This window comes from Polyodon spathula, chromosome 19 (assembly GCF_017654505.1).
Source record: "Polyodon spathula isolate WHYD16114869_AA chromosome 19, ASM1765450v1, whole genome shotgun sequence".
NCBI classification, from domain to species: domain Eukaryota; kingdom Metazoa; phylum Chordata; class Actinopteri; order Acipenseriformes; family Polyodontidae; genus Polyodon; species Polyodon spathula.
The window spans coordinates 9,579,421-9,602,925 of record NC_054552.1 but is presented as its reverse complement, the minus strand read 5'-3'; the positions used below and the strand labels follow the sequence as shown (position 1 = coordinate 9,602,925).

The following is a 23,505-nucleotide window of genomic DNA, read 5'->3' as shown; positions in this document are numbered from 1 at the left end:
ACATACCCCACCCCCTGTTGTACAACACTCGTCAGCGTCATCCTATTAAACCACAGGTCCTTAATTAAAACCATCACATCTCTGTTAAATAAATAGAGAGAGCGGGGGAGGGGAAGGGTACTACCTGTGGTGAGGAAGCAGTATAATGGCTGTGTTTACAACCAGGAAATTATTATTATTTGTTTTTTTTTTGGGGGGGGGGGGGTTATTTCACATTTGAAGCCATCAATGCAAGTCTCAAGTTATCTTGCTTAACAGGTAACAATGAAACTGAAGTGCCATGTGCTAAGGTGTCAGACTTCTCCAAGAATTACATATATGGCATCTAGTCAGTGCAAGAACCTGTAATCATTTATGACAACCAAGAAGCGTGAAGCACTTCAAATAATGCATGTTTCTAGTTTCAAAAAGTGGGGCTTTTAAACTTTAAATTTACTTAGCTAGTCTCAGACTCCAATGAACATTAATCTGCCTCACTATGTTTTATCTGAGAGAGGCTCCAGATGGAATGGTAGGCAGGGGGTGTTCAGGTTAGGATTGAGGTGCACTTGCTTGCAGAGCTGTGAGGGCCTGCACTGTGCCTGTCTTAACACTTAAAGCACAACAATAAATCCTTAAAAATAAACTAATCAAATACAATGGCCTACTTCACTTTATTGTCTAGGTAAGTACCACACTGATTGAGCGTCTGTCAGTCTTGTGGTCTTCACTTCATTTAAAATGGGCTCAATAACGTAGTCGTATTCACATGCATGCACGCACACAGGCACGATGCTGCATAATAGACTTGGAGATTCACTGCTTCTTGTGCCGTATAGTGTGGGGCTTCATCTGCACTATACATGAGGACTGGGTAGAGGTTAGCGTTGTATTCACACTAAATACACTACATGATCATTTTTATAATGTTTTTTTTTCTATAATATACTGTATTATGTACTGCGGTATACTAAAGAAAATGGCAGTAGATGGTAGTATAGTACTGTGTTATATGGCAAGGCATTACAAAGAAATTAGTACATTCTAGTAGCAAGATTTACTTTTTTCTAGGGTTACAGTTGACCATAGTTCCTGTAAGGCATTTTATAGTGGGATGTTTCATCCCGCGAGCGCACACTAAACTATCTCCCTATTGTAAACACACACATTCTGCTTGCAGATCCTCCTGTAACTACCCTGTAACTAATTCAGATTACCCCCATCCAATACTCAGATCTAAATGACGCTGCTGTTTGTTTTCCAGTCCTCCCATGATGTGTTTTTGAAAGCGAGGAACACAAGCTTGCGGGCTGAGCTTGCCAAATGTTCCGGGCATGACGTTATCCCAAAACATTTCTTCAGCCCCCTCGGGAGGAGAGCTGACTGTTCCATAACCTCTGCTGTCTTAAAGGAGACACGCCGCCAGCAGCTCCTGTGGAACAAACAAAGAGGAGCAGCCGGCTTCTGGGCCTACGGGAGTCAGACCGCTCGAGGGCAGGCCTGGCCTTCTGAAGAGACAATCTGGGTCTCATTAGGCGAAGAGACTCTGGGGTAGACTCAGAGTAATCGGGGGGGGTAACCCGGGGGGGTGGGGGGGGGGGGGGGGGGGGGGGGGGGGGGGGGGGGGTGCTAATTTGTTTTTAGGGTACATGACAGAAGGGGCATTCTTTTTGTGGGTTAGTGAAGGTGGTCAATTGTAACGCCACAGGATGGATTGATAGATGTTTGGATGGCATTTTTAAATGTTGCTACAGTTTGTTTGTTTTTTTTTTTTTGTAATATTTATATATTTAACACAGCGTATATAAAGGGAAAATGCATATATAAAGGGAAAATGTTAGCGATGATCCGAATGAGTATGGTTGCTAATTTGTCGTTAGATGTTTCATTCCTTTCAACTCTGGCTCCACCTACCCTCCACTATATTGTATTATATGGGGTTGTGGGGGTTTGGTATAGCTGGGGCAAGTGGGTGTATTATATGTCTCATGAGTTGAAAGACCCCAATGTCACGTGACTTTCTGGAATGAGGAAATCAAAGACATTCAGCAGTGCATTTAACTGAAAGCTAGTTAGAGCCAGCTATGGAGAAAGACAATTAGATCTTGAGCTTAGAGCTTGAACAGCAGTCGGAATCATTGAGAATGCCTGCAAACATCATAAAAATTGAAGGGGATGTAAAAAATAACAAAGCTTGTTTATCCAGGGTTTACTTCCCATTTGACACTTACCATTACATTACATTACAGGACAGTAGTGCATTTATACTGATGCACAGGAGGTGTGCTGCAGTGCCACCTACTGGTTACTTTGTGTAATTAAGTGTATGTGCTATGTACTGCAGAAGGAGTGTTATATGTCCATTATAGAAACTAAATTAAAAAAAAAACAGTCCCTTTTAAAAATAATCATATACACATCAGGAAATTCAAATTTCCAGTTTCAAATAATGTACTTACTGTAGACTTTACAGTCTAAAGAATGCTGAATAGAACTGTACCTTTTTGTCAAGGGAGCAAAATAGTACTTCACTAAGGTCAGCTGAGCTATCTTTAGGGATATACTTCAAACAAACCTAAAAGAAAAGAAAATTATAGAAATTGCAACTTTTGAAAGATGATAGTGTGCAGTTTCTGCGGACTGAAATAGAAGCGCATCCTTCAGATTTAGCAGCGTGTGTGTGCTGCGTTCTTGCTCTGTGTTGAGTGTACATTGGTCCCGTTACCGCGGCAACACAACACAGTTATCATGCCATCTTAAAATGGACCAGAGGATCTCCCTGACAGCTGCGATGTGCCAGTAGGCCTGATTCTAATCCCTCCTTCTCGCTCCCGCTCTCTCTAACAAGCGTCAAGAAGTAAACAGAATAGCTGACACACGTCGTGCATGCTTTCTTTAAGCGTCAAGGCCAAATAAACAGTAATGTCCAATAACAAACATACTATTTGTGTAGCATAGCTTGGCTGTTAACTAGACAGACAAAAACATCAGATCCAATTTATTTAAAGCTGTCCCACAATATTCATTCAGAAATATTATAACTTTGTGTTGGTGTTAAGTGACTTGTTTAAAATGAGAGTGGCCTCCAATGCCCACAACGTATAACTACCACTCTATGTCACGCTCTTCAGTGTTGAGGGTTTCTGCTGTGGCATGTCTGCTTGTCAAAATGCATTGCACACGTAAGTGTGCTCAATCTGTCATGACCTGTTTGTGTCTGGTGGTGGTTTTCTGAGAACATTGCCAAGAACACCCAAGGGACTTGATTGACACATTGATCAATGCAGCCGCTGCGTTGAAGGAAAAGCTAGTTGATGAAGCACCCACTTTCCGGCCCTTTCTGACGGTACTGAGATGTGCTTTGGCTTTTCTTCTGATACCAGTAAGAAGCAGCAGTTTATTTTATTATCTATAGCATTGTACTGTAAATCTATAAATGCTCAAAAACACAACACAACAAAAAGTGAGTCTCTATTAGGGTGCTGTAGAAAATGCATTTTAGTGTCATGGCTATCGGGCAGCTTGCTTTTTGACCATGGCGACTCTGATGGCTGAGGAGTTACAGCTGTTTCCAGAATGTCTCGGGCAAGTTTGTTAGCAACCCTGTGAAAAACAGCAGCCCATTTCCGAGACTCCCTGCTGTCCAGCTCTCTCTGACGCTCCCCGTGTTGGCAATGATTCTCATTCCTGGGCTCATTTCCTGATAAAGTTTAAAGTTTCCATCCCGGCGTGGCTAAATTTGGATTTCCAGTTTACTCCGAGATATCATGAAAGAATGCAGACTTTGTCATTACTAAACTGTTCCCGCTTACAGCCCCCTCCCCTCATGCCTCCCTTTCTTCTCTGGAGGGCCTTCAGATTCTTGAGGCAAGAAGTATAAACAACACTGCAGCTTCTTTCCTCTACAACTCTGTCATCCCTGACGTCTTAGCCCTTGTCTAACTTTCACAGGGCTGAAAAGGACCCACCAACACAGAGACCTCCAGTGTCCTGCAGTCTCTGGGAATAGACCATTTCTATTACACTCAGCTTTTGTGGAGGCACATTCCCTCTCAGCTGTCTCACAATCATGTTCCATTTTACACTCAAATGTTTCAGTGACGCTGTATCTTAACACTAGTTAGAGCTATGTTACAAACTAAGTACAGTGTTATAGATGGAAAACAAGTGAGTCTTTGGTTTAGACTTAGACAGAGAGGGAGCATCCCTGATCTCAGTAATTCAGATGAGCAGACTGGCTGACAGAGTGAGCTCAAACTGCGTCAGGATTCAGTACTATTCTGGAAGAACAAGGCAAGTATAACCTCAAATTTGCTTCCCTGAGAAAATTTGCTTCCAGGAGTAAACTGATAATTTTATTTTCACACATATAAACAGATTCAAAAGCAGGTATTATTTTATTATATACTTAACACATAAAATAAGCATATTCCAATTTGAATTCTGCAATGCAGAGCAAAAAAATAAAAAATAAAAATTGCAGCAAGAATATTCGAGTCAAACCCCCTCCCTAAAACTACCCCTGAGTTTAGGTCTACTGCTCCTCGATGCTTCATAGCAAGGCTGCTGAGCTGGGATCACAGCTCACAGCTCAAAGCAATACTGGCAGCTAACCCCTTGAACATCCCCAGCCTGAATCGTCACACAAGAGAGTTCACTGTTGAGTCGATGACCTGGATTGGTCTGCTTACATTCCTTTACATCTCTGTGAGGAAGGGAGATCAGAGCAGACACACGTCTCCTCGCTGTTGAAGAATGTGCTTTTTAACCACCACCCCCCCCCCCCCCCCCCACCACCACCACCCCCCCCAATAACGTTAATCTAGTGTGGACCTTATACATTGTGGTTCAAGTGTACATGTCACAGTCAAAAGTCACCATAACCCGGAGTTTAAAAAAAAAAAAAAAAAAAAAAGAGAGAATCCAAGTGAGAATCCAATTTTCTTTATAATTTCTAATTGTTCTATTGAAAGATATACATTTAAGTAGAGATTCAGCTTCATAATAAAACAGCAAATGATCACATAAACACATAGCCCCGACTTCTTAGGGCTAATGTATAAATAGGGCTTCAGATTTTCAGTTTTAAACGATAAAAACAGATACACCACCCCCGGTACAAAACAGATTAAATCGATGTCCAATAAACACATTAAAAAATACTGGAAATGGTTACTCAGTTCATGTTAACTTGGCCTCTTTCCCTGTGAAAAAATTAAGAAAATAACATACAAAAAAATAAATAAATAAACCTTTCCCAGTGCAGTTGGGTTAAGTCCCGTCTTCTTAACTTGTATCTCGCATTGATTTGTTCTGAATACTTTAAACCCACTCCAACTACTGAGTGGCAGCAAATTCTTACATTTCTATTGGAGGACTGTAACACACTTGTGAGATTTAAAATAAGATTACAATTAGAAATGGAGAATTGTTCTTGCTCTCCAAATTGAAAGCTATATTACACTTCGATAGGGAGTATTTACAAGCTTGTTGAATTTAAAACAGAATTGCAAATTGTGGGGAAATGTAAAAAAATAAATAGATAAATAAATAAATGCCTAAACCCACAAAAGACCCAGAAAAATGTGCCTGTGACCAAAAAGATTTTGTTGTGGAAGACAGCATTGGAAATAAGGTATGATTTGAAGTGTGCAAGTACTGTCGAGTTACTATACATATAGTGACAGAAAAAAACGACAGAATTGTGGATAGTAGTGAAAACAATAATTTCATACAGTATATAAAAAGCAAAAGCCGTGAAAAAGAAAATGATTTATATAAAAATTGAAATAGTAAAAAATAAGCACCGAAAAATTAAATAAAAAAAACGTAAAACAGAAGCCCTATGTATAACTGATAACAATTAACATGACCTGCCCTAAGCAGAGGAAGGTTATTAGGGAGACTACAAGGAATCTATGGCCCTGAAAAAAACAAGTAAAAAAAACTAAAGATCTTCATTACAGTGACAATGTTTCTCATGATAAATAGGATTTATAGACTAATTAAAAGCAGGAGATGTTACAAAACTTTGTATTTCCTTCAGAGGGCAGTAGAAAGAGAATTGTAATTATCCAAAACCTCAATTAAGCATTACCAAGAGCCCTGCTGTTTTCTTCAAAGTAATAATTCGCAATGTGTAGCACAGAAATTGCTTGGTGTTTTCTTGTTTTTGAATGTTTTGAATGTTTTTATGCGTATCATTTCCTCAGAGTTACACTACAGCAGTGAGTAATAAAGGTTACTGAGGTCCATTCCCACTTCGCACTGCGTAACTCACTGCGTCAAAATAACAATAGCTTATGATGGGACTTTTCTGACCTTACATTAGTTTTATACAGATAAAAATCACTGTGACTTGCAAGATGAATGCCTTTCAAAGAAAAGACATACTGACTTAGCTGCTACAAATATTGTAATATCTGGATCTTAATGGTAATTCCTCCTAACCACGCACTTTGCTACAACTCACAAAGCTCTTGGTTTTGAAGCTGCTGTACGCTTCAGTGTGAATATACAGCTTATAATGCAGTCTTTGATACAATGGTACATTCCAGTCCTATTATACGGCTCAGTATTGAAACTACCTCGGATGGGCAAGGCCTTACCCCACACTCAATCCCAGTTAAAGGGCCCTCTGTTATAATGGCATGTTTGATACAAGGTTTGATACACTCCTCCCTCCTGTTGCTGTTTTAACCCTCACTCTGAAAGCTAGCACACAGCCCGTCCTCATTCAAAAGCTCTTTGTTGTGTTCATCCACCATGATATAAAGCAACATTATCCCCTGCATATAGAGACACGGCTATATATAATCTGCAGTGTCTTGGTTTTTAATCTTGTTATGTGTGGTTATATATATATTGTTGTTTCTGATTAGGTCATCATTACTCCCCCGTGCTATCTAACTATTCCAGCAAACGTGGTCTCTGGAAAGACTCCTCAATGCTGATTGTGGGGAAGCATGTCAGTGTTGCACAGGCTTCAGTGCACACTCTCTGCTACGGGCTGAAAGGGTTTCAAATGTGTTTTCTTGTAAGTTCATACATTGTATGCAGGGTGTCTCTCGTATAAGAGATGTCATCTTGCTCTGTCTGGGCGAGAGAACCGCAGATCAAAGTTAACTGCTCCAACTGTGGAATGTGGAAAATTACGTCTCTTAAAATAAGCAACATCCTTCACACAATGTATTAACTTATTAGAAATCACAAAAATAAAGATTGAACTGCAGAAAGTGTTGCTTTTTAACTGTCGATGGAAGCAGCATTTTTTTTTTTTTTTTTTTTTTACCTACTAGAAAAATCTTGTTTTTCCCTAATTGTTGTTGTTATTATTATTTAAAAAGCTTAGAAAGCTTTAAACAAAAAAACAACAAAATATTTTCATCAAGCTACCATTTGTGTTACTGTGGGCTTCAATGTGTGTAAATGAATAATGTATCTCTCAAGTGTCTTCAGTTCGTTTATCTACTGTAGCATTATCCCTTGATATGTCTGTTTTGTCATTTGTTTATCTGCCATCGAGGCTGCAGCCCTCCACAACGCTATGCTACTGCATTGCAGTCCAGCTGCGCGGTGGCACTGGAGGGGGGGGTGGGGGGGTACCATGTGTACTAGTGCTCATGCTCAGGCTTTCTGCATCATTCTCCAGATTTAGTAACAATGCTGTCACAGCGCCTGTTTTCCCAAATCTATAATTATAACAGACTGTTCTCAGGCTATGATTTAACAATTGGCCCAGTTACACAGGCTCTGTTCTACTGCAATGGAAAAAATTAAAAATGATAAACATAATTTCAGTGAACTGAGTGATTAACTCAGTAGGTAAAACAACATGAAAAAAGGAGGCTGGTATGGTAAAGATTTAATTCTGTTTGTGAATGTTTTATCAGAAATAAGTAATGCTCTTCTGTTGATGTTTGAACTGTTCTTAAAAATGCTTCTAATCATGGATTTTAAATAAATAAATAAATAATGAAGGGGCTTAGCTTCAGGGGATAGGCTTCTGGTATAGGCAGCTTTTCCTCTCATTCTTCAGTCTCGTGTTTTTTTTGGAACATGACAACGCATGAACAAGGAGATGGATTGGAATATCCTTCTGCTTGTGGTCAGTTCTATGAATTCACAAGATATGCAATTCCTAAACAACTCGCCATATGAAAATAATTGTTACAGAACAACGAATTGATAGCTGATACCAAATCATTGGATTTGAACTGAGGTGAGAGTACTCATTTGGTACCGTACCTTTCTGTCACTTTCTTATTATTAAGCCATATTTCCCAAATAGCATTACATACCATTCTACTGGTGATACAAAACTAATAATGGGGACCTGTGGCGGGTTGCCCCGCCCCTGTGCATATTTTGTGTATTTTATATGTTTTGGTGCACAGAGTGTGTGTTACGTACCACAGGTGATTTAAATTGTATAGTTGTGTTTAGGCGGGGGGATTGCACAATCACTTTAGATGCATATTAAAGTGGGTATTTGTATGGGGACACGGGGATTGCACAATTAGTTCACATGCATACTGTGCCGAGATCCAATTGAATGATTGCTTAGCAATCGAGTCTCAGCACAGCTGCATAAAAGTGTGTTTCACACACACAGGGTTGGTGTGTTTAGGGAGAAAGAACAGAAGAGAAAAGCAATTACAATCATAACAGTTGGTACACATGTTGGCATGGAAACAGCACGTTACTTTGTTTGTATCTGTTTGTTCGTTTTGGCCAACATGACATTTTGCTTTACAAGAGTATTTTGTTTTGTTTGTTTAAACCGTTTATTTGTTATTGAGTCATTGGTGGAATGGTCATGCTTTGATGTGCCAATGGTACTGAATCACAATGGTATGACCTAGTACTATCATGGTACCATATCAGTACCCAACAGACAGAGTGCTATTAAGACCACTATACAATCTGTTTTCCATTGTCTTGCCATTGCTGGTAATCTATTAACTATTCTACTATGGGTAGAATAATGGCATAATACAGATAAGCCATGAGTGTATCCACTTAACGTTTCAAATGGGTCTGAAAAGTCTTCAGTAGAAGCAAGTGCAGTGAGAATGTAGCAACACTTTTCTTTTTCTTTTTTTTTTTTTAATTTAGTCTTCGCCAATTCTTTACCCCAGTTTTTTCCGTAATTTAGTATGCCCAATTATTGTCTGTATCCTCGGCTCACCCCTCACAACCCCCCTGCCGACTCGGGAAACGATGGCTGGAACACGCGTCCTCCAAAACGTGCTCCTGCCAATCCATCATTTTTGGCACTACGGATCCACTGCAAGGCCATCAGGCTTATAGCGCCAGAGGACAACACAGATCTGGCAGCTCCACTGCAGAACCACAGACGCCCTTCCTGCCACGGGGGTCACTGATGCATGGTGAGCCATGGATTCCCCTGCCGACCTAAGCTCTCCTTACCAGGGCTGCGCTCGGCCAATTGTGTGCTGCTCCCTAGGAACCCCTGGTCACGGTGGGCTGTGACGATTCGAACTTGCAATCTCCAGGCTATCGGGCAGATCCTGCACACCACGCGGAGCGCCTTTACTGGACGCACCACTTGGGAGCCCCCTGTAGCAACATGTTGCACTGCTCTGACACAGAGCGATACCTCTCGAAGGACAGCTACATCAGCACAGAGGCATCCCAGATGTAAATTCTGGAAGTGCTACATCACTGAAGGAATTACATATGAATTGATTATTACTGATTCCCTGACAAACGAGAGCTGTCAACACGTTTGCCCCTGTGCCAACTGCCGTGGATCCTCCTGGCCCCTGCAGGGGCTGCATGGGCTGAAGAGGGGAAGGAGTTTTTCAGCTGAAGTCTTGACAGCAGAGTTCTCTGGGACAGGTGCTGTCTTTTCCCCAGAGCCAGTGCTTATGGAAGGGATATTTAATATCATGTACATTTTTCATAATATTTAATATATTGTCTGTTTAGTATTCCCTTACATAGGTTGTCTTTCATTCTGTATTCCTATGATTGTTATTTACAATTCAAACTACGTATTCTGCCAAGAGAGTCCCTATTCAACCTCTGGGCCTACTTCTGACTCCAAAAATCTAAAGTGTGCAGCTGTGATCTGATAAATAATTGACTAATTGGTTCCAGACTGTAGACAACCTTAAGTTCTAAATGAAGTTGTACTTGAAAGTACTATACTGTGCTACGCTACACAATAAAAGTGGTACTGCTAAGGATTTGACTGTGACTACCTTCTTCAGTACGTTACTAGTCCATTAGTCTGGTGCTGTAGTCAGCTTCACTCAGCACTGAGAGGGGATCAGAAATAGAAAGCATTTGTTGCAATTCTCAAGACGCTGGCAACCTGTAGTTCCCAAAAATAAAAACTGTGCCACAGAAGACATTTCTGGTGCATAACTGGCTGACCGAGTCTTCAGTTTTTGCGTGTCAGCAGGGTGGTAAGAATACATTAAAAACATGTACACATTTCATACAGGAGCTGCTGCATTTAATACATAGAAAATAAATGTGCATCATATTGCCTTTACAATGCTCTCCTAAACAGCGCACTAATCAGTCATAGCATAGAAGATACATATTGAATGTATATATTAATTGTATATGTGCTGTATATCTGTACAATGCAGGTGCTGTATAAATCAAGACATGTGGCTTTGTTGGTGCTGCATTGTATCAATAATATATATCTTAATGTGTATATATACACACGCATCCACTTTTATCTGCATTAATATATGATATATTATATATATATAGATATAATATAGATATATATATATAGTGTAGTTTATAATATTGTATGTTGTCTGTGTGTATATATATATAGGTCTCTATGTAATTTTATGTAGTTAAACTTGAATTTTCTTTTGTTTGCCATAGTAATTGTTTCAAACAAAAGCAACCAGGTTTACTGTTTATGTTTAGTTTATTTCAAAGTGGGGTGGGGGGTCAAACTTCAAAGTAGTTTTTCATCAGTCTACAGTAAGATGTTCTTAATTATTTCTTTCCTGGATAAAATGCTTATGACAGTCTGGACACATGTAAATTGCAGACCAACCTCAGTTTTCTTGACACTGAAAAATACACTTGGCTTTGTATATGAAGTATACGCCCCACACCCCACAATGCAGGTCACTTTTTTACATCCCTGGTTTGCTCCAATTGACCACAGTGTAAAATCACCTTCAATTTTAAGGCCATCCCGGTATTCGTTATTAAGCCAACATGCTGAAAACTCTTATTACTGAAATTGCAATATGGCATACAAGCAAAGCAGACACTGTCGGAGGTTAATTTGTACACAATTCGGGCAAGCTTGCACTGGTGCCCCTGCAAATAGAAACTGTCCGGCTCATGATCCTCAGTCCTATTTGTGGCTCCGCTCACATGCCAACGCCCTAAACAAATACAAACGTGAGAGGCAGTCTTTCTGAGCTTGTAGTGAAAGCTGGTGTTCTGCTTCCAAGAAGCTGGCCTGTGTTTTACAAGCTTCTCTGGTTCCAAAAAACAAGTGGGCGAGTGGGAGGCAACCTTCAAAGGTTAAGTCCATTTCAGTGACAGAACAGCTACAGCAAAACAGTTCATTTTGCGATGCCATAGGTGGTGCTGACTGCAGTGTTTTAGAACTTTTTTTAAATAAAAACATTATCGTTCTTTGCAATAAAACAGCATTTGTAAGATATTTATAAATATTTCAAATGCCAGGAGAGATGGTTACTTTGTTTGTGATTTATTTATGCAGTACAAAAAATATTTGGTGAATGGCCTGCAGAAAATTCTGCATCTCCCCCAGCTAGTACAAAGTCATAACATAGTAATATCCACAAAACATTTGGTACACAGCTGTAGTCTATGTTTCTCAGTCAAGTTTTATAACCAGGTTTGTTAAATATTTGCCTGCCAGATAGTTTTAACTTCTGGCTGTATCAATGATCACATTTTTTTTTTTTTTTTTTTTTTAATTCCATTCTCCTCACATAATGGCACCGTGGGTGCTTTGTTTTTGTTTAAAAAAAACAAAACATTTCTAGCTTCTTGCCAATCAACTACCATTGGGAATGTATTTGTTTATAAGTAAATGGTTGTGTACTCTATGTTTGATGTTCTGTAGTAAAATGTCACTAAAGTGAGTGTCTTTATTGCAAGAAGGCTTTTTACTCTGTCTATTAGACTCTGTGGCTATTGGGTTACAAATGCAAACCCCTTTATTTAGGCTAAGAGAGTTCCCTTTTACTTTATTTTTCTTGTTAATTATGCCACAGTTTGCAGTAGAAAGGATTCTACTTTTAAAATGTAGTTTGAGAGCATAATTTAAGTATCCAGTTCCATCTACTTTATATACTAACTAGGGATTTCCATTGCATTAATCATGTTTAAACATAAATGTGTTGGCATTATTTTATTAATATTGAGGTTTTTTGCAATTTCATTTGGATGACACCTTTAGTGTAAAGCTACTGTAAATGTGTTTGTAAATTATAATATTTCTCAATTTATTTTAATTAAAAACACATTTGCAGGTGGTTTTAAAAAAAAAAAAAAAAAAAAAAAAGGTTTGCAGCATATTTTGTAGTAAATTAAAAATGAAAACGTCTCTTGAATTTGCAGCCTGGTTCAGTTCCAGAATAGCCAAACTGATTCCAAATATATTGCATTTAAAAAAAAAATAAATAAATACAAAAACTGTAACTTCTTCCATAAGAGAATGATTTCCAGTCCTCCTTAAAATGAAACACGCCTGCCAATCTGCTAGACTGCAGAAGGGCCCTTAAGGTGGCTGCATATTTGTGTGGTGACTAAGGAATGTGGTTACATGCCTTGCACATTAGCTATGACTGATCCCTGGCAGATGAGAGCAGTATCCTGCACACGGCAAGTGAGCTCATTCAGACACTCCACACTGGAGCTGAGCAGAGCTCGGGAGGGATTGAGCAAGAGAGAGAGAGAGAGAGAGAGAGAGAGAGAGACACACACACACACAGACAGAAGGCTTACAGCACACAATAGCCTGGCTGAGGCGCACATAGACAGCAGCAGGACTTAATAGTTGATGGTGTTGCAGAGGAGGCAGCTATAGCAGCTGCCTTTTGTGTTTCCAAAGGTTATCATTTTGCTCATTTTTTTTGTGATTTTTGGGTGGGAGGGGTTTTGTTACTAAATTGCCTGGATGCCTGTGGACATTGTAATCGCCCCGCCGGAGGAGCTCTTTTGGACTGAGATGCATGATAGTGAAATGAAACTGAAAATCAGGGTGCGCAGGATGAAGGAAGCAAGGGAGCTGAGAGGTTTGTATTGAGGTTATTTGGGGTTGGGGGGGGGGGGGGGGGGGGGGGGGCTCTCTTTGTCCCTGTTTTTCTTGCAGGGAGGATTGAGGATTTTGAAAGGTAAGCCCTGCAAACGGAACACTATAAAAGGATCGTCTTCCACCCGACTTGTCATTTCATGATTAAGATGTAAAAGTGCCTTTTTTCTTTTTCTGCATACAGGAGTTTAGCATTGATATAAAGAGCGACGCTGTTTAAACCCAGACTGCTTTGATGCCTCATGCATCTGCAGGGTTTTTTTTTTTTTTTGAGGGCTATTGAATGAATCTGGTGTCCATAGCATCAGTTTGTATCCCAGTCACTCTGCTCACCGCAGAAGGATAGTGGGATGTTCGGAGGCAGCGAGTGTTGTGCGTTTGTGTTGATGTGTGTGAAAAGAACCCAACAGATGCAAGGATGATAGAATGTCTAAACCGGAACAAGGGAACTGGGTTTCATCCCTGATGCAGCAAAAAAAAAAATATCACAAAAAAGTGGTATTCTGTGCATGTACTGCAGATTAAAAATGACATGACTAGATTAATAGTGGTTATTGCAAAGCTGCACCACATTGTTTAAATCCTGCAAAGAAAAGCATTGAAATTTTTTTTTTTTTTTTTTTTTTTTTTTTGCAAGAGTTTAAGTGGTACGCGTGGCTCAATTTATACATTTGTACATATATGTCAATGCTATCCCGGAATTAGCATGCAGTAAATGTGTGGGATAGCTCTGAGATTACTAGGTAATGAAGATCCCAGGAGGGCAAGAAGAGGGGAGTAAGTGAATGAATTCTGCTGCAAGAGATGCTGCGAGGGGGATGAGGTAACCGGCTGCGTTTACCCCCCCCCCCCCATTATTAATAATCGCCGTGCTATTGTGTTTGAAAATCATCAATATGCTTTAACGTAAACTATTATAAAGTAGTTGATTTATTAAACATATAGTATGCATGGTCAACCTGAGCTTTGAGGTTCAGAACTTGCATTTATTTATGTATTTATTTTTTTATTAATTATATGAACCATATGCAGGCAGGTCTGCAAAAATGGTACTTCTGTAGCCACAAAAAAGCATGTTAGAAGAAGAAAGCAAATACAGCTGAAGAGGTGAAATATTAAATATAGTGAAAGCTGAAGTAACTGGTGGCTAAGGGGACTGAAGATGTTTAGTTGCATATTCAAGGTGCAGCTCTCTGCTATTGTGTAGCATTACTGTAACTACTGGTTTCACATTTTGCAAACCAAGCATTAATGGTTTAGTATGGCTTGTCCTTGTCCACCCTTGCTTATGTATTTTTCTGCGTTTTAAAAAGGGTTGCCACCCATGGGTTAAAGATACGTAGAGAATATTTCACAAAGACTGAGGATTCACTGTAAGGTTTTTTTGTTGTTTTTTTTTTTTTTCAGACTAGAAACACGTTACAAGGAAGAGAGTAACTAGATTTGTAGTTTTTCCAATTTCTTTAGCCAAATTGCCTATTTTTTTTTCTGACAAATTCTGATTACATTCAAAGTTGTTCTTATGTTGGAAGGAATCCATTGTGAATGGCCATACGTCACCTTTGTAATACATCAGTCAGCCTATTGGTGAAGTAGTGTAGCAAACTGGTCACAACTCTACTACTAAAGCATCAGACAAAGCATCTACAGTCATGGATGTTTCATTTCTCATTGTAATTACTGATCTGATCCACGGGGGAGCAGATGATCGAATGCACCATTTAGGTTTGGAGAGCTTGCTGCTAGTCACCTTTACCGTTTATGTAAAAGTCGCTGTTACATAACTGAAAAAGAGGAAGATAGTAAGGGGGAGCCACAGCACAAGCATCTTTTTTTTTTGAATTTTATTTGTAGCTACGTACTGTACAGCAGTTTCTGACAATACAGACTAGAAACCTTCAGCACCTTTTAAGGTAATTATGGGAACAGTAACGCACCTGAGACAGAGAAAACGCCCTCCTAGCCCTAGTTGCTTTCTGCAATTTCAGAATTGTACTTCATATTTCTATAACTGTGCTTAGTGGAAACTGATTATGTGAAGTGAAAGGATGGCAGCCTTAAAACCAAACCACAATATGAGAGTGTGTATGTGTTAGAATTGAGCGTGTGTTTTATGCATGTGTGTGTGTGTGTGTGTGTGTGTGTGTGTTGTGGTATTATCGTACTTTATCAGCTACTAAGGAGTTAATCGTTGATACTTGCAGACTAGCATTTGTGACATCACTTCAGAACACTGGCACACACTCCTACTATGACACCTAATTCCAACTAAGTGGATTCAAAAGAAAAATGTCACAGAAGGCAACTGTCATGCTGTATTTAACTATTTCTTTATGTAGCTTCACACGCCCTGCAGAAGTAATGAGCAATAATATCTGATGACCTAATTCAGTCCACAACCCTTCCTTTCATCCTGTTCAATGGATTTTTTTTTTCTTAAAGAGACAGTGACCCTCCAGAAAGTGATCACAAAAACCAATTTATTTTAAATCAATAACCCTTGCCTAGTAAGATCAACATAGTTGCTCAGTAGAAAACGGCTATTTTGCTTATCTGCACTTGAGAGAAAGTTTAGTTTGGCCAACTTGCGGCAAAGGTGTGCATTTTTTTTAAGATTATCAGTTTAAGGATTTTGCATGTCGTTTTAATTTTTCCCTATAGCAGAGAATTGCCTTGTCAATTCAGAACAGAAACTTATTAATACTTATCTCAATAGATGCCATAGATTTGTATCGCCCACATATTGGAGCAGAATGTCTAACACTTCCATGTAACACATTAGCTACTGTACATGTTGGCTAACTCAAGAACATTGTTATCAGATTCAAGAAGTGAACTACTTCTTGAATTTATACAACTACAAAAACAAAAAAGTGGAATTATATTTGTAATGTATTTCCTAAAAGGCATCTTGTAAAGGCATCTTGTTTCCACCAATATATTTTTCATTCCAAAAACTACATTTTTTAAGTGGAGATATATAGTTCCTAAAACTTTATACAGTAAGTGTTAAATTAACTAACTTTATGAAAAGGGGTCTATTTTGAAATATTTAAAATAGATATGGTTAATAAATATATTCTATTATTTTGGCGTGTCACTTGACCTAAAAAAGTAAACCAAGTTACCTTTGAATGGGAATACTGGGTAAATTGAGGGTGTTAGAAAGCCTAGTTGGGAAAGATCAGTTTTCCCTTGTCGCTTAGGTCCCCTGATTATAGTATCACCTGACTGGAATGACACAGACTCCCAGAGCTGTGAGTAATGCCTGTGTCGGCATGGCAATGGGCCCTCCGGAGCGATGATGTCAGTGTGTGGTGCCAAGTGTTAGGGTTAATCAGGGTTGTGAAAGAGAGGGGGGGGGGTTGCATATGGTCAGTGAACTTTGACAGCTTGTATCAGTGTGTGTTTCTAGAGATCGCAAGCAGCTGCTGAAAGGCGGCACTTGTGGAAACAGTAGCAGGCAGATCAGATTTCTTTTAGGTGGATGGACAAGATATGGCCTGCTGAAGGATGATGTCATCTCTTCTGGTTGTTGCCATTAATAGCTTAAAGCAGGCTGATCAGTCAATCACAGCTTAATGGGCCAGTGTCCACAAATAGAAACTGTGGTGGGGTTGCAGATTTTAAATTGTACTAACTCAATTACAGTGCCGTCATTTATAGTAGAACATGCCTACTGTAAATTGGTAATGCAATGTATGGGAAGGCATTAGAGACTATATTAGTAATATTATTAGCAATCTAATAAAAAGAGAAGTTTTATATTTGTGTTCCGTGGCTGTGCTAATATCATGAATTAGCTGTGTTATTAAAGGGATATTGTTTAATATGGTATTTTTGCAGTTGTATGTGGTTCTCTTGGTTTGGTTAAGGGTAGAATGCCTTCCAGATGATGTTTTATTGGCAGGCTAGGCAAAGCTAGAGCCAGCTTCTTTTATTTCTTTACAGTGCAGTCCAGCTTATTAGCAGCTACCACAGACTATACAGGTGGTTAAGGTGGCTTGCTGAGGTAGCATACAGGCTTTGGAAGAAATATTATGTATAATCCACACTGCATTAGTGTCCCATTCTTATTTAATTGACCCTTTAATATGTGAAGTGGTTACTGCGTAGAAGTTCTTTGTCCATTTTAACTGTGCTTGTGTTTTCTGTGACTGACATCATATTGAAATGATTCAGTTATAAAGCCCTGTGTACCAGCCTGCTTTAGGTTTTAGGATTCTACAATAAACCTACTTCAGTGACGCATTACCTTCACATATTGAACAGAAGCAGTGAGCCAGAGGAACTAAAGAGCAGATGTTCCAATTGTGAGTGCAAGCCCAGTGGCGACAGGCAGGCCAGTGTGAACAGCAGTGAGGAGCAGATGGGCAGTAGGACTCTCTCCATGCGTTGAAGCAGGTGCCGTTGATAGGGTCATCCCTGAAGAGGACAAAGTGAAGAAAAAACACCTTTCTTTCTTCTCACAGACGCACACAGGCCAAGGTTAATCTTTAATGCAGGATGCCACCGACACCCTGGCCTACTTGGATGCAGGGCTAACGTGTCCCAGATTTGAAAAGCTGATTTGAGATTAAGTTTTATCCACCCAGCTCGTGTTTTCCTGGAATTGCTCCATAGGTGACGGAGGTCATTCAAACTCCGCTTTTTAATATGTCTGAAATTACACAAGCAATTTTCCAGAGGCTTTAGAAATTGCATGTGCTTGCTTTATTTATTTATTAAATTATTTTACTTACTAGGCACTGCTACTGCTTACTACTCCTAGCCTTCAAAAAACTTGGTATTCATTCTCAGAAAAAAAATACAAATATTTTCTTCAAGACATGTATCTACAGTAGAATACTGTATGTATATGTCTCTGGGAGGAGAGACAGTGTGCTATTCTCGGGGTGCTGTTTTCCTACACAAAGCCCATGTTCTTCCACGGGAGACAGCTTGCCCAGCACGGACTAGTGATTTATCGCCACAGTGGGTTTTCTGTCTTATTCCAGAACACAGAAAGGGGGCCTCCTCAGTCCTCCTGTACCTGTGGGAGGCCTCATTCTCTCAGTGTGATGCAATTATCAAATAGAGGAGATGAGGTCATGCAGGAAAGAGTCGTGAGGAACAGGCACTGAAACCAGATCCAGACTGGTTTGAAAGGTGCTCGCCGTTTTTCTTTTTCTTTTTATGTTCCGTAACTTCTTCAGCTTTTATTACCCCAAAGAGAAGTGCCTTTGTCAATGGCAGTGTCTGATAAGGCAAAACAGTCATCCTGGACTTTACTCACAAATCCAGTACAGGGCCTGTCTTCTTTCATACATATACTTCATATGTTTCTGACGTCCTATGAAAGGCTAGGAAAGGAATAACTTCCTTCTGTAAGATTTAGGGAAAACTATAGTACAAGTATTCATACCATCTGTAGCCCAGAAGAGCCATGCAAGAACTTGCTTAGTTAATGCGTTGGCCACACAGTATGCAACATAATCTACTATGAAAATGGGAAGGTGCCAATCACATAAAATAAACATATTTCAAATCATAAATTGAATTTATAGCTCGAGTAATTATTCACACAGTTGACATAGTGTGTTTAAGAATGTGGAAAGCGATTTTATATTCTGGCCTTTGTTGACAGACGTGCAGTGTGGTCGCCATTCATATTCCAGGTTCTAATGTAGAAAATATCCAGAACACAGTGTTACTGAAACCCAATGTAACCATTCTCCAGTAAAAGCATATTAGGAATCTCATATGTAATCAAACCACATATCTGTGAGTCATTCAGGTGGCAGGTGATTCAATGTAGGAACAGAAAATGTCTTCTCGTGCTATCTTGTTTTGTTGTGCTGGTTAGCACTTACAGTGGAAGACCCTTCACATTTTTCATTTTATTATCATAACCCTGCTCTTAAAATAAAAAGAATACTGAAAAGCTACAAATTACAGATAATGAATTAATAAGAACTGATAGACTGAACTTTATAGTTATTGACCAAATAATACAAAATGTGACGTCTTTTTAAGATTTGTTTTTTAAATCGTGTCTTTTGGCGAAAGCAGTACCTAATGTGCAGTGTCTCTCTTTGTCCTGCAGGGGGCTTTGCTGCATTTTCCTCCTGCTTCCCGGGGTTGTGTGAGGGGAAGCCAGCCGCCATCTTGCCAATGAGCATCTCCCAGCCCTGCTTACCGGTCGCTAACGTTGGCCCCACGTGCATCCTGCCACATCTGTACCTGGGTTCACAGAAGGATGTCTTAAACAAGGTAGAAAAGCTAGTAGCCATCAAAGAGGGCGCCGAACAGAATGCAATTGCCAAAAAACTGAAAATTGCTCAATACCACAGAACTGGATATAGACTGTGTCATTATCTGAACTGTACACCCTGTTCCATAATTGTTACATACTTCTTTTTCTCCCATCTTCCCAGTATTCTTCATTTCCAAAGTACATATCTAAGAAAAGGAACTTTTATGATTTGAAAATATGGTTTGATTTATGTCAATATCCCCACCCCACACAATCACCTCACACAACAAATCTGTCTCCTTTTAAGGTTGCAACATAGTTATTTTTGTATCTCAAGTGAGCAAATGAAATACAAGGACACAAGCTTGTTTTAGATTTTTTTTTGGTACATGACTTCAGTGTCTTCTGCTTAAATAATGGTCTTTTTATTGCCAATGATGTCAGCGTGGCATTCACATAATTCATGGACAATTTGGCCTGATGAAAGAAATTCCAGATATGCCTGTCATTAAGAAATGTTCTTAACCCCACTTACATAGAGAACAACTTATCCAACTATGATCAAACTTGGCCACGACATTTCGTGCCACAAGTTACTGAGAATCATTGGCATTTACACTGAGTGTAGGTCATGGTGATTTAATAACTTTTAAAGAGACTGATAGCTCTAATGTAATGGAGCTGAGGCTTGGGGTATTACTAACATACTTGTTCTGTGTGGAGTTTAATCGGATTACAAAACTGGCTAGACCACGGTGACTGCATGTGAGATGTATGAGTGAGTTAAGTTCCAAAGGAATTAGGTACAGCTTAAAGTATTTGATCTCTTCCCTGTATCTCTATGTAAGTGAGCTAAGCTTAATTACTTAATAGATGTCTTGGTCACAAATAAACTGGCTTCTTTAAACCTAGTTCTTTTCTCATTATGAGTCTGTCTATGCAGGGATAGAAATAAGACTTTTACTGCATGGCAGTTTAACACATCCGGGTTTTACTACAAACTTGCTTTGTGGTCACTGTTGCTGCTAAGTAGCCAGAGTATAACATATTCGCTTCATTTCTTCTAGGATTTGATGGCACAGAATGGCATCACCTTTGTTCTGAATGCTAGTAACTCATGCCCAAAGCCAGACTTCATCTCTGAGAGCCATTTCATGCGCATTCCTGTCAACGATAACTACTGTGAGAAGCTTTTGCCTTGGCTGGACAAAACCAACGGGTTTATTGGTAAGCATGGCTCTATTGCACAGTAGACTCTCGCTAATCCTTGTCCTCATTTCTTATAGGAAATCAGGGATATTCTAATGAAGCCGATCTACTATTGTTAACTAGATGTAGGCTAGACAATTAAGAGATGTGCATGTTGGGTCTTTGCATATGCATATCTAAAGCCAGAACAAGGTGTTTAAAATGTGTCCTTTCCATTCAGATAAAGCAAAGGTGTCCAATTGTCGAGTGATTGTGCATTGCCTGGCTGGGATCTCAAGGTCAGCTACAATAGCCATTGCCTACATCATGAAGACCATGAGCTTGTCCTCGGACGATGCATACAGGTATTGTTTCAAAGTTGCAGTCGTTTTCTAGTTCTATGTGGACTGGTTTTTATTAGGCCACTAAAAAAAAAAAAAAAAAAAACATGAAATGGTCAATGTAAATTAGTTTGAGCAGTGTTCTATGACTGCAGATCTCTGTATAATCCAAATGGGTTAAAATTAGCTTATCTTTCTTAGTAACCTCTATAGAGAATACCCAAGAAAATAAATCAAAGGGATGACTTTTTTGGAAATGACAAGCAGGAAGTTCTTTCACAGTTGAAAGGACACTGGGTTGAATTTCAGTTCTGTCTGCATGAAAGTTCTGAGCTGATTCCTGGTAAATGTATTAACAGCATGGTGCTTGTAAACCCAGTCAGGTCACTAAAGGTAATTTGCCTACTAACTTGCCTACTAGCTAGAAAGCTCTAACAATAATTCTGTTTTGGGATCCCAAAGGTTTGTTAAAGACCGGAGGCCCTCAATATCTCCCAACTTTAACTTCCTGGGGCAGCTACTTGAGTATGAGAAGGACATGAAGATGCTGAAAGCCTGGTCCTCCAGTTCCAGCAAGCCCCAGCAGAAGAGACAGGAGGTGGAGCCCGAGAAGAAGGAAGTGGAGACTGGCAGTGCCAACACCAACCAGGAGAACGGGCATTCTACCTCAGGGGCTTCCGAAGCAAAGAAGGGCTCCGAGTCCCAGCCTGATCCAGAGAAAAGGGAGTCGAAGCTGGCCTCCCCCACCATGCTCCAGCAGGGTCTGAACGGCCTGCACCTGTCAGCCGAACGCATCCTTGACACCAACCGGCTCAAGCGTTCCTTCTCCCTGGACATCAAGTCTGCCTACTCTTCGAGCAATTGCCCGCGGACGCCCACCGTCACCACTCCTATGGACTCTGAAGATGTCCCCAAGCTTTATAAGCTAGACAGCCCCAGCGGGACCAACGGATTTTGCCAATTCTCTCCGGTCCTTGATAGCCCTGGGGCGGCTGAGCCAAGCAGCGAGGCCAAGGTACGGCAGCGGAGAAAACCGAAGCAAAATGGGAGTGCTGCGAGTCCCATGTCTAGCTCCCCGGCCCACTCTTTAAGCTTGAACTTCAACAGGGCGGGCCCTGTGCACAGGAGCCCGAGCCTGGATGACAATCTGAAGACCTCTGCCTTGCTGGGCCTACCCAATGGCCATCAGCCGCTAGTGGGGTCCAACGGGATGAGTGTGTGGAACAAGCACAGAGAAACAGTACAAGCCACAACACCCGGCACTCCTACAGACGAGAACCCTTGGTACTTTGGTACAGACTGTCAGCCCACTCACGGGAGCACTGGCAGTGAGAACTCCATGCTGTTCGGCAGCAGCTCAACTTACACCTCGTTCAGCTGCAGCGGGCTCCCGAGCGGCTGTGAGGCGGTGCAGCTGCGGGACAAACCTCAGGAGCACCGAGACTCCCGGGGCAGCTGGCATGAGGACAGCAGGGGCATGGTGGATAAGCAGTTTAAGCGCAGGAGCTGCCAGATGGAGTTTGAGGAGGGCATCTCGGAGAACCGGTCCAGGGAAGACCTGGGAAAAATAGGCAAACAGTCAAGCTTTTCCGGGAGCATGGAAATCATCGAGGTCTCCTGACAGACACGCAGAAAGAAGGGAACTATTTAATGGGGAAGGATTTGGGTGGTAAGAGTGGGTGGGGTGGTTATTTATACTTGTTTTATTTTTATGATTTTTAAAAAACAAAGGAACAGTCTTGAGCCTCTTGGCCTCTGAGTATGCCAGGAAAAAGGGGAAGAAGCAGGGTTGCTATGGTAATCCACAACCGCCTCCACACATACAATTTTTGCTGTACTATTTCTTTGGGTTATATGTATACCACGCGGTCTCACAATGCACGCCAGAGCTGAGTGGTATCCTGACCATGGTATACAGTGGTACTGAATTTATGAAGGATTCCTTGTTAAGGAGAATGAGGCCTGAGCTGACTTGCCCACTACTTGGTGAAACCGTGGTACGTACTGTAGCACAGTGCAGTACAAAGTTAGTGTGCCACAATTTGACACAAGTTCACCATTCTAATTGGGCTTTGTATTTTAAAAGCTAAATGGCAGCTGCTCCTTTTTATGAATGATGTGCTCCTCCCCAAGTTTATTCTGAGCATGCTCAGAGCAGTGGGTTCCATTTCGACAATGTGCTGCCGAGTCGCAGTGTCAAGCTTTATATGTTATATATATATATATATATATATATATATATATATATATATATATATATATATATATATATATATATATATATATATATATATATATATATATATAAAATAATTTTAAAAGGTTAATATCAAATTAATTTACTGAAAATTATACCTCCAGTCATATCAAAAATTATTATTAAAATAGGTTCAGTAAGACCGTACTCTAAAATAATATAATGTTGGTGGACTTTTTTTTCCTCTTTCTCTCTCTCGCTGATC

General features: G+C 40.1%; 1 protein-coding gene across 4 annotated transcripts in view; it reads left to right on the top strand.

Annotated features, from left to right (window-relative positions):
- Nucleotides 1-23,275, top strand: part of LOC121294655 (dual specificity protein phosphatase 8-like) — a 75,538-nt gene extending 52,263 nt beyond the window's left edge. For 3 of the 4 annotated variants that reach the window (XM_041218603.1, XM_041218605.1, XM_041218604.1), the window contains exons 4-7: nucleotides 19,365-19,531; nucleotides 20,582-20,741; nucleotides 20,944-21,067; nucleotides 21,506-23,275. In XM_041218603.1, the coding sequence (XP_041074537.1) occupies nucleotides 19,365-19,531; nucleotides 20,582-20,741; nucleotides 20,944-21,067; nucleotides 21,506-22,664 (1,610 nt within the window). In that variant the 3' untranslated portion in view covers nucleotides 22,665-23,275. Of the gene's footprint in view, nucleotides 1-12,814; nucleotides 13,263-19,364; nucleotides 19,532-20,581; nucleotides 20,742-20,943; nucleotides 21,068-21,505 lie in introns of those variants that run through there. The other variant, XM_041218606.1, reaches the window with a different exon arrangement.
- Nucleotides 23,276-23,505: the final 230 nt, after the last annotated feature.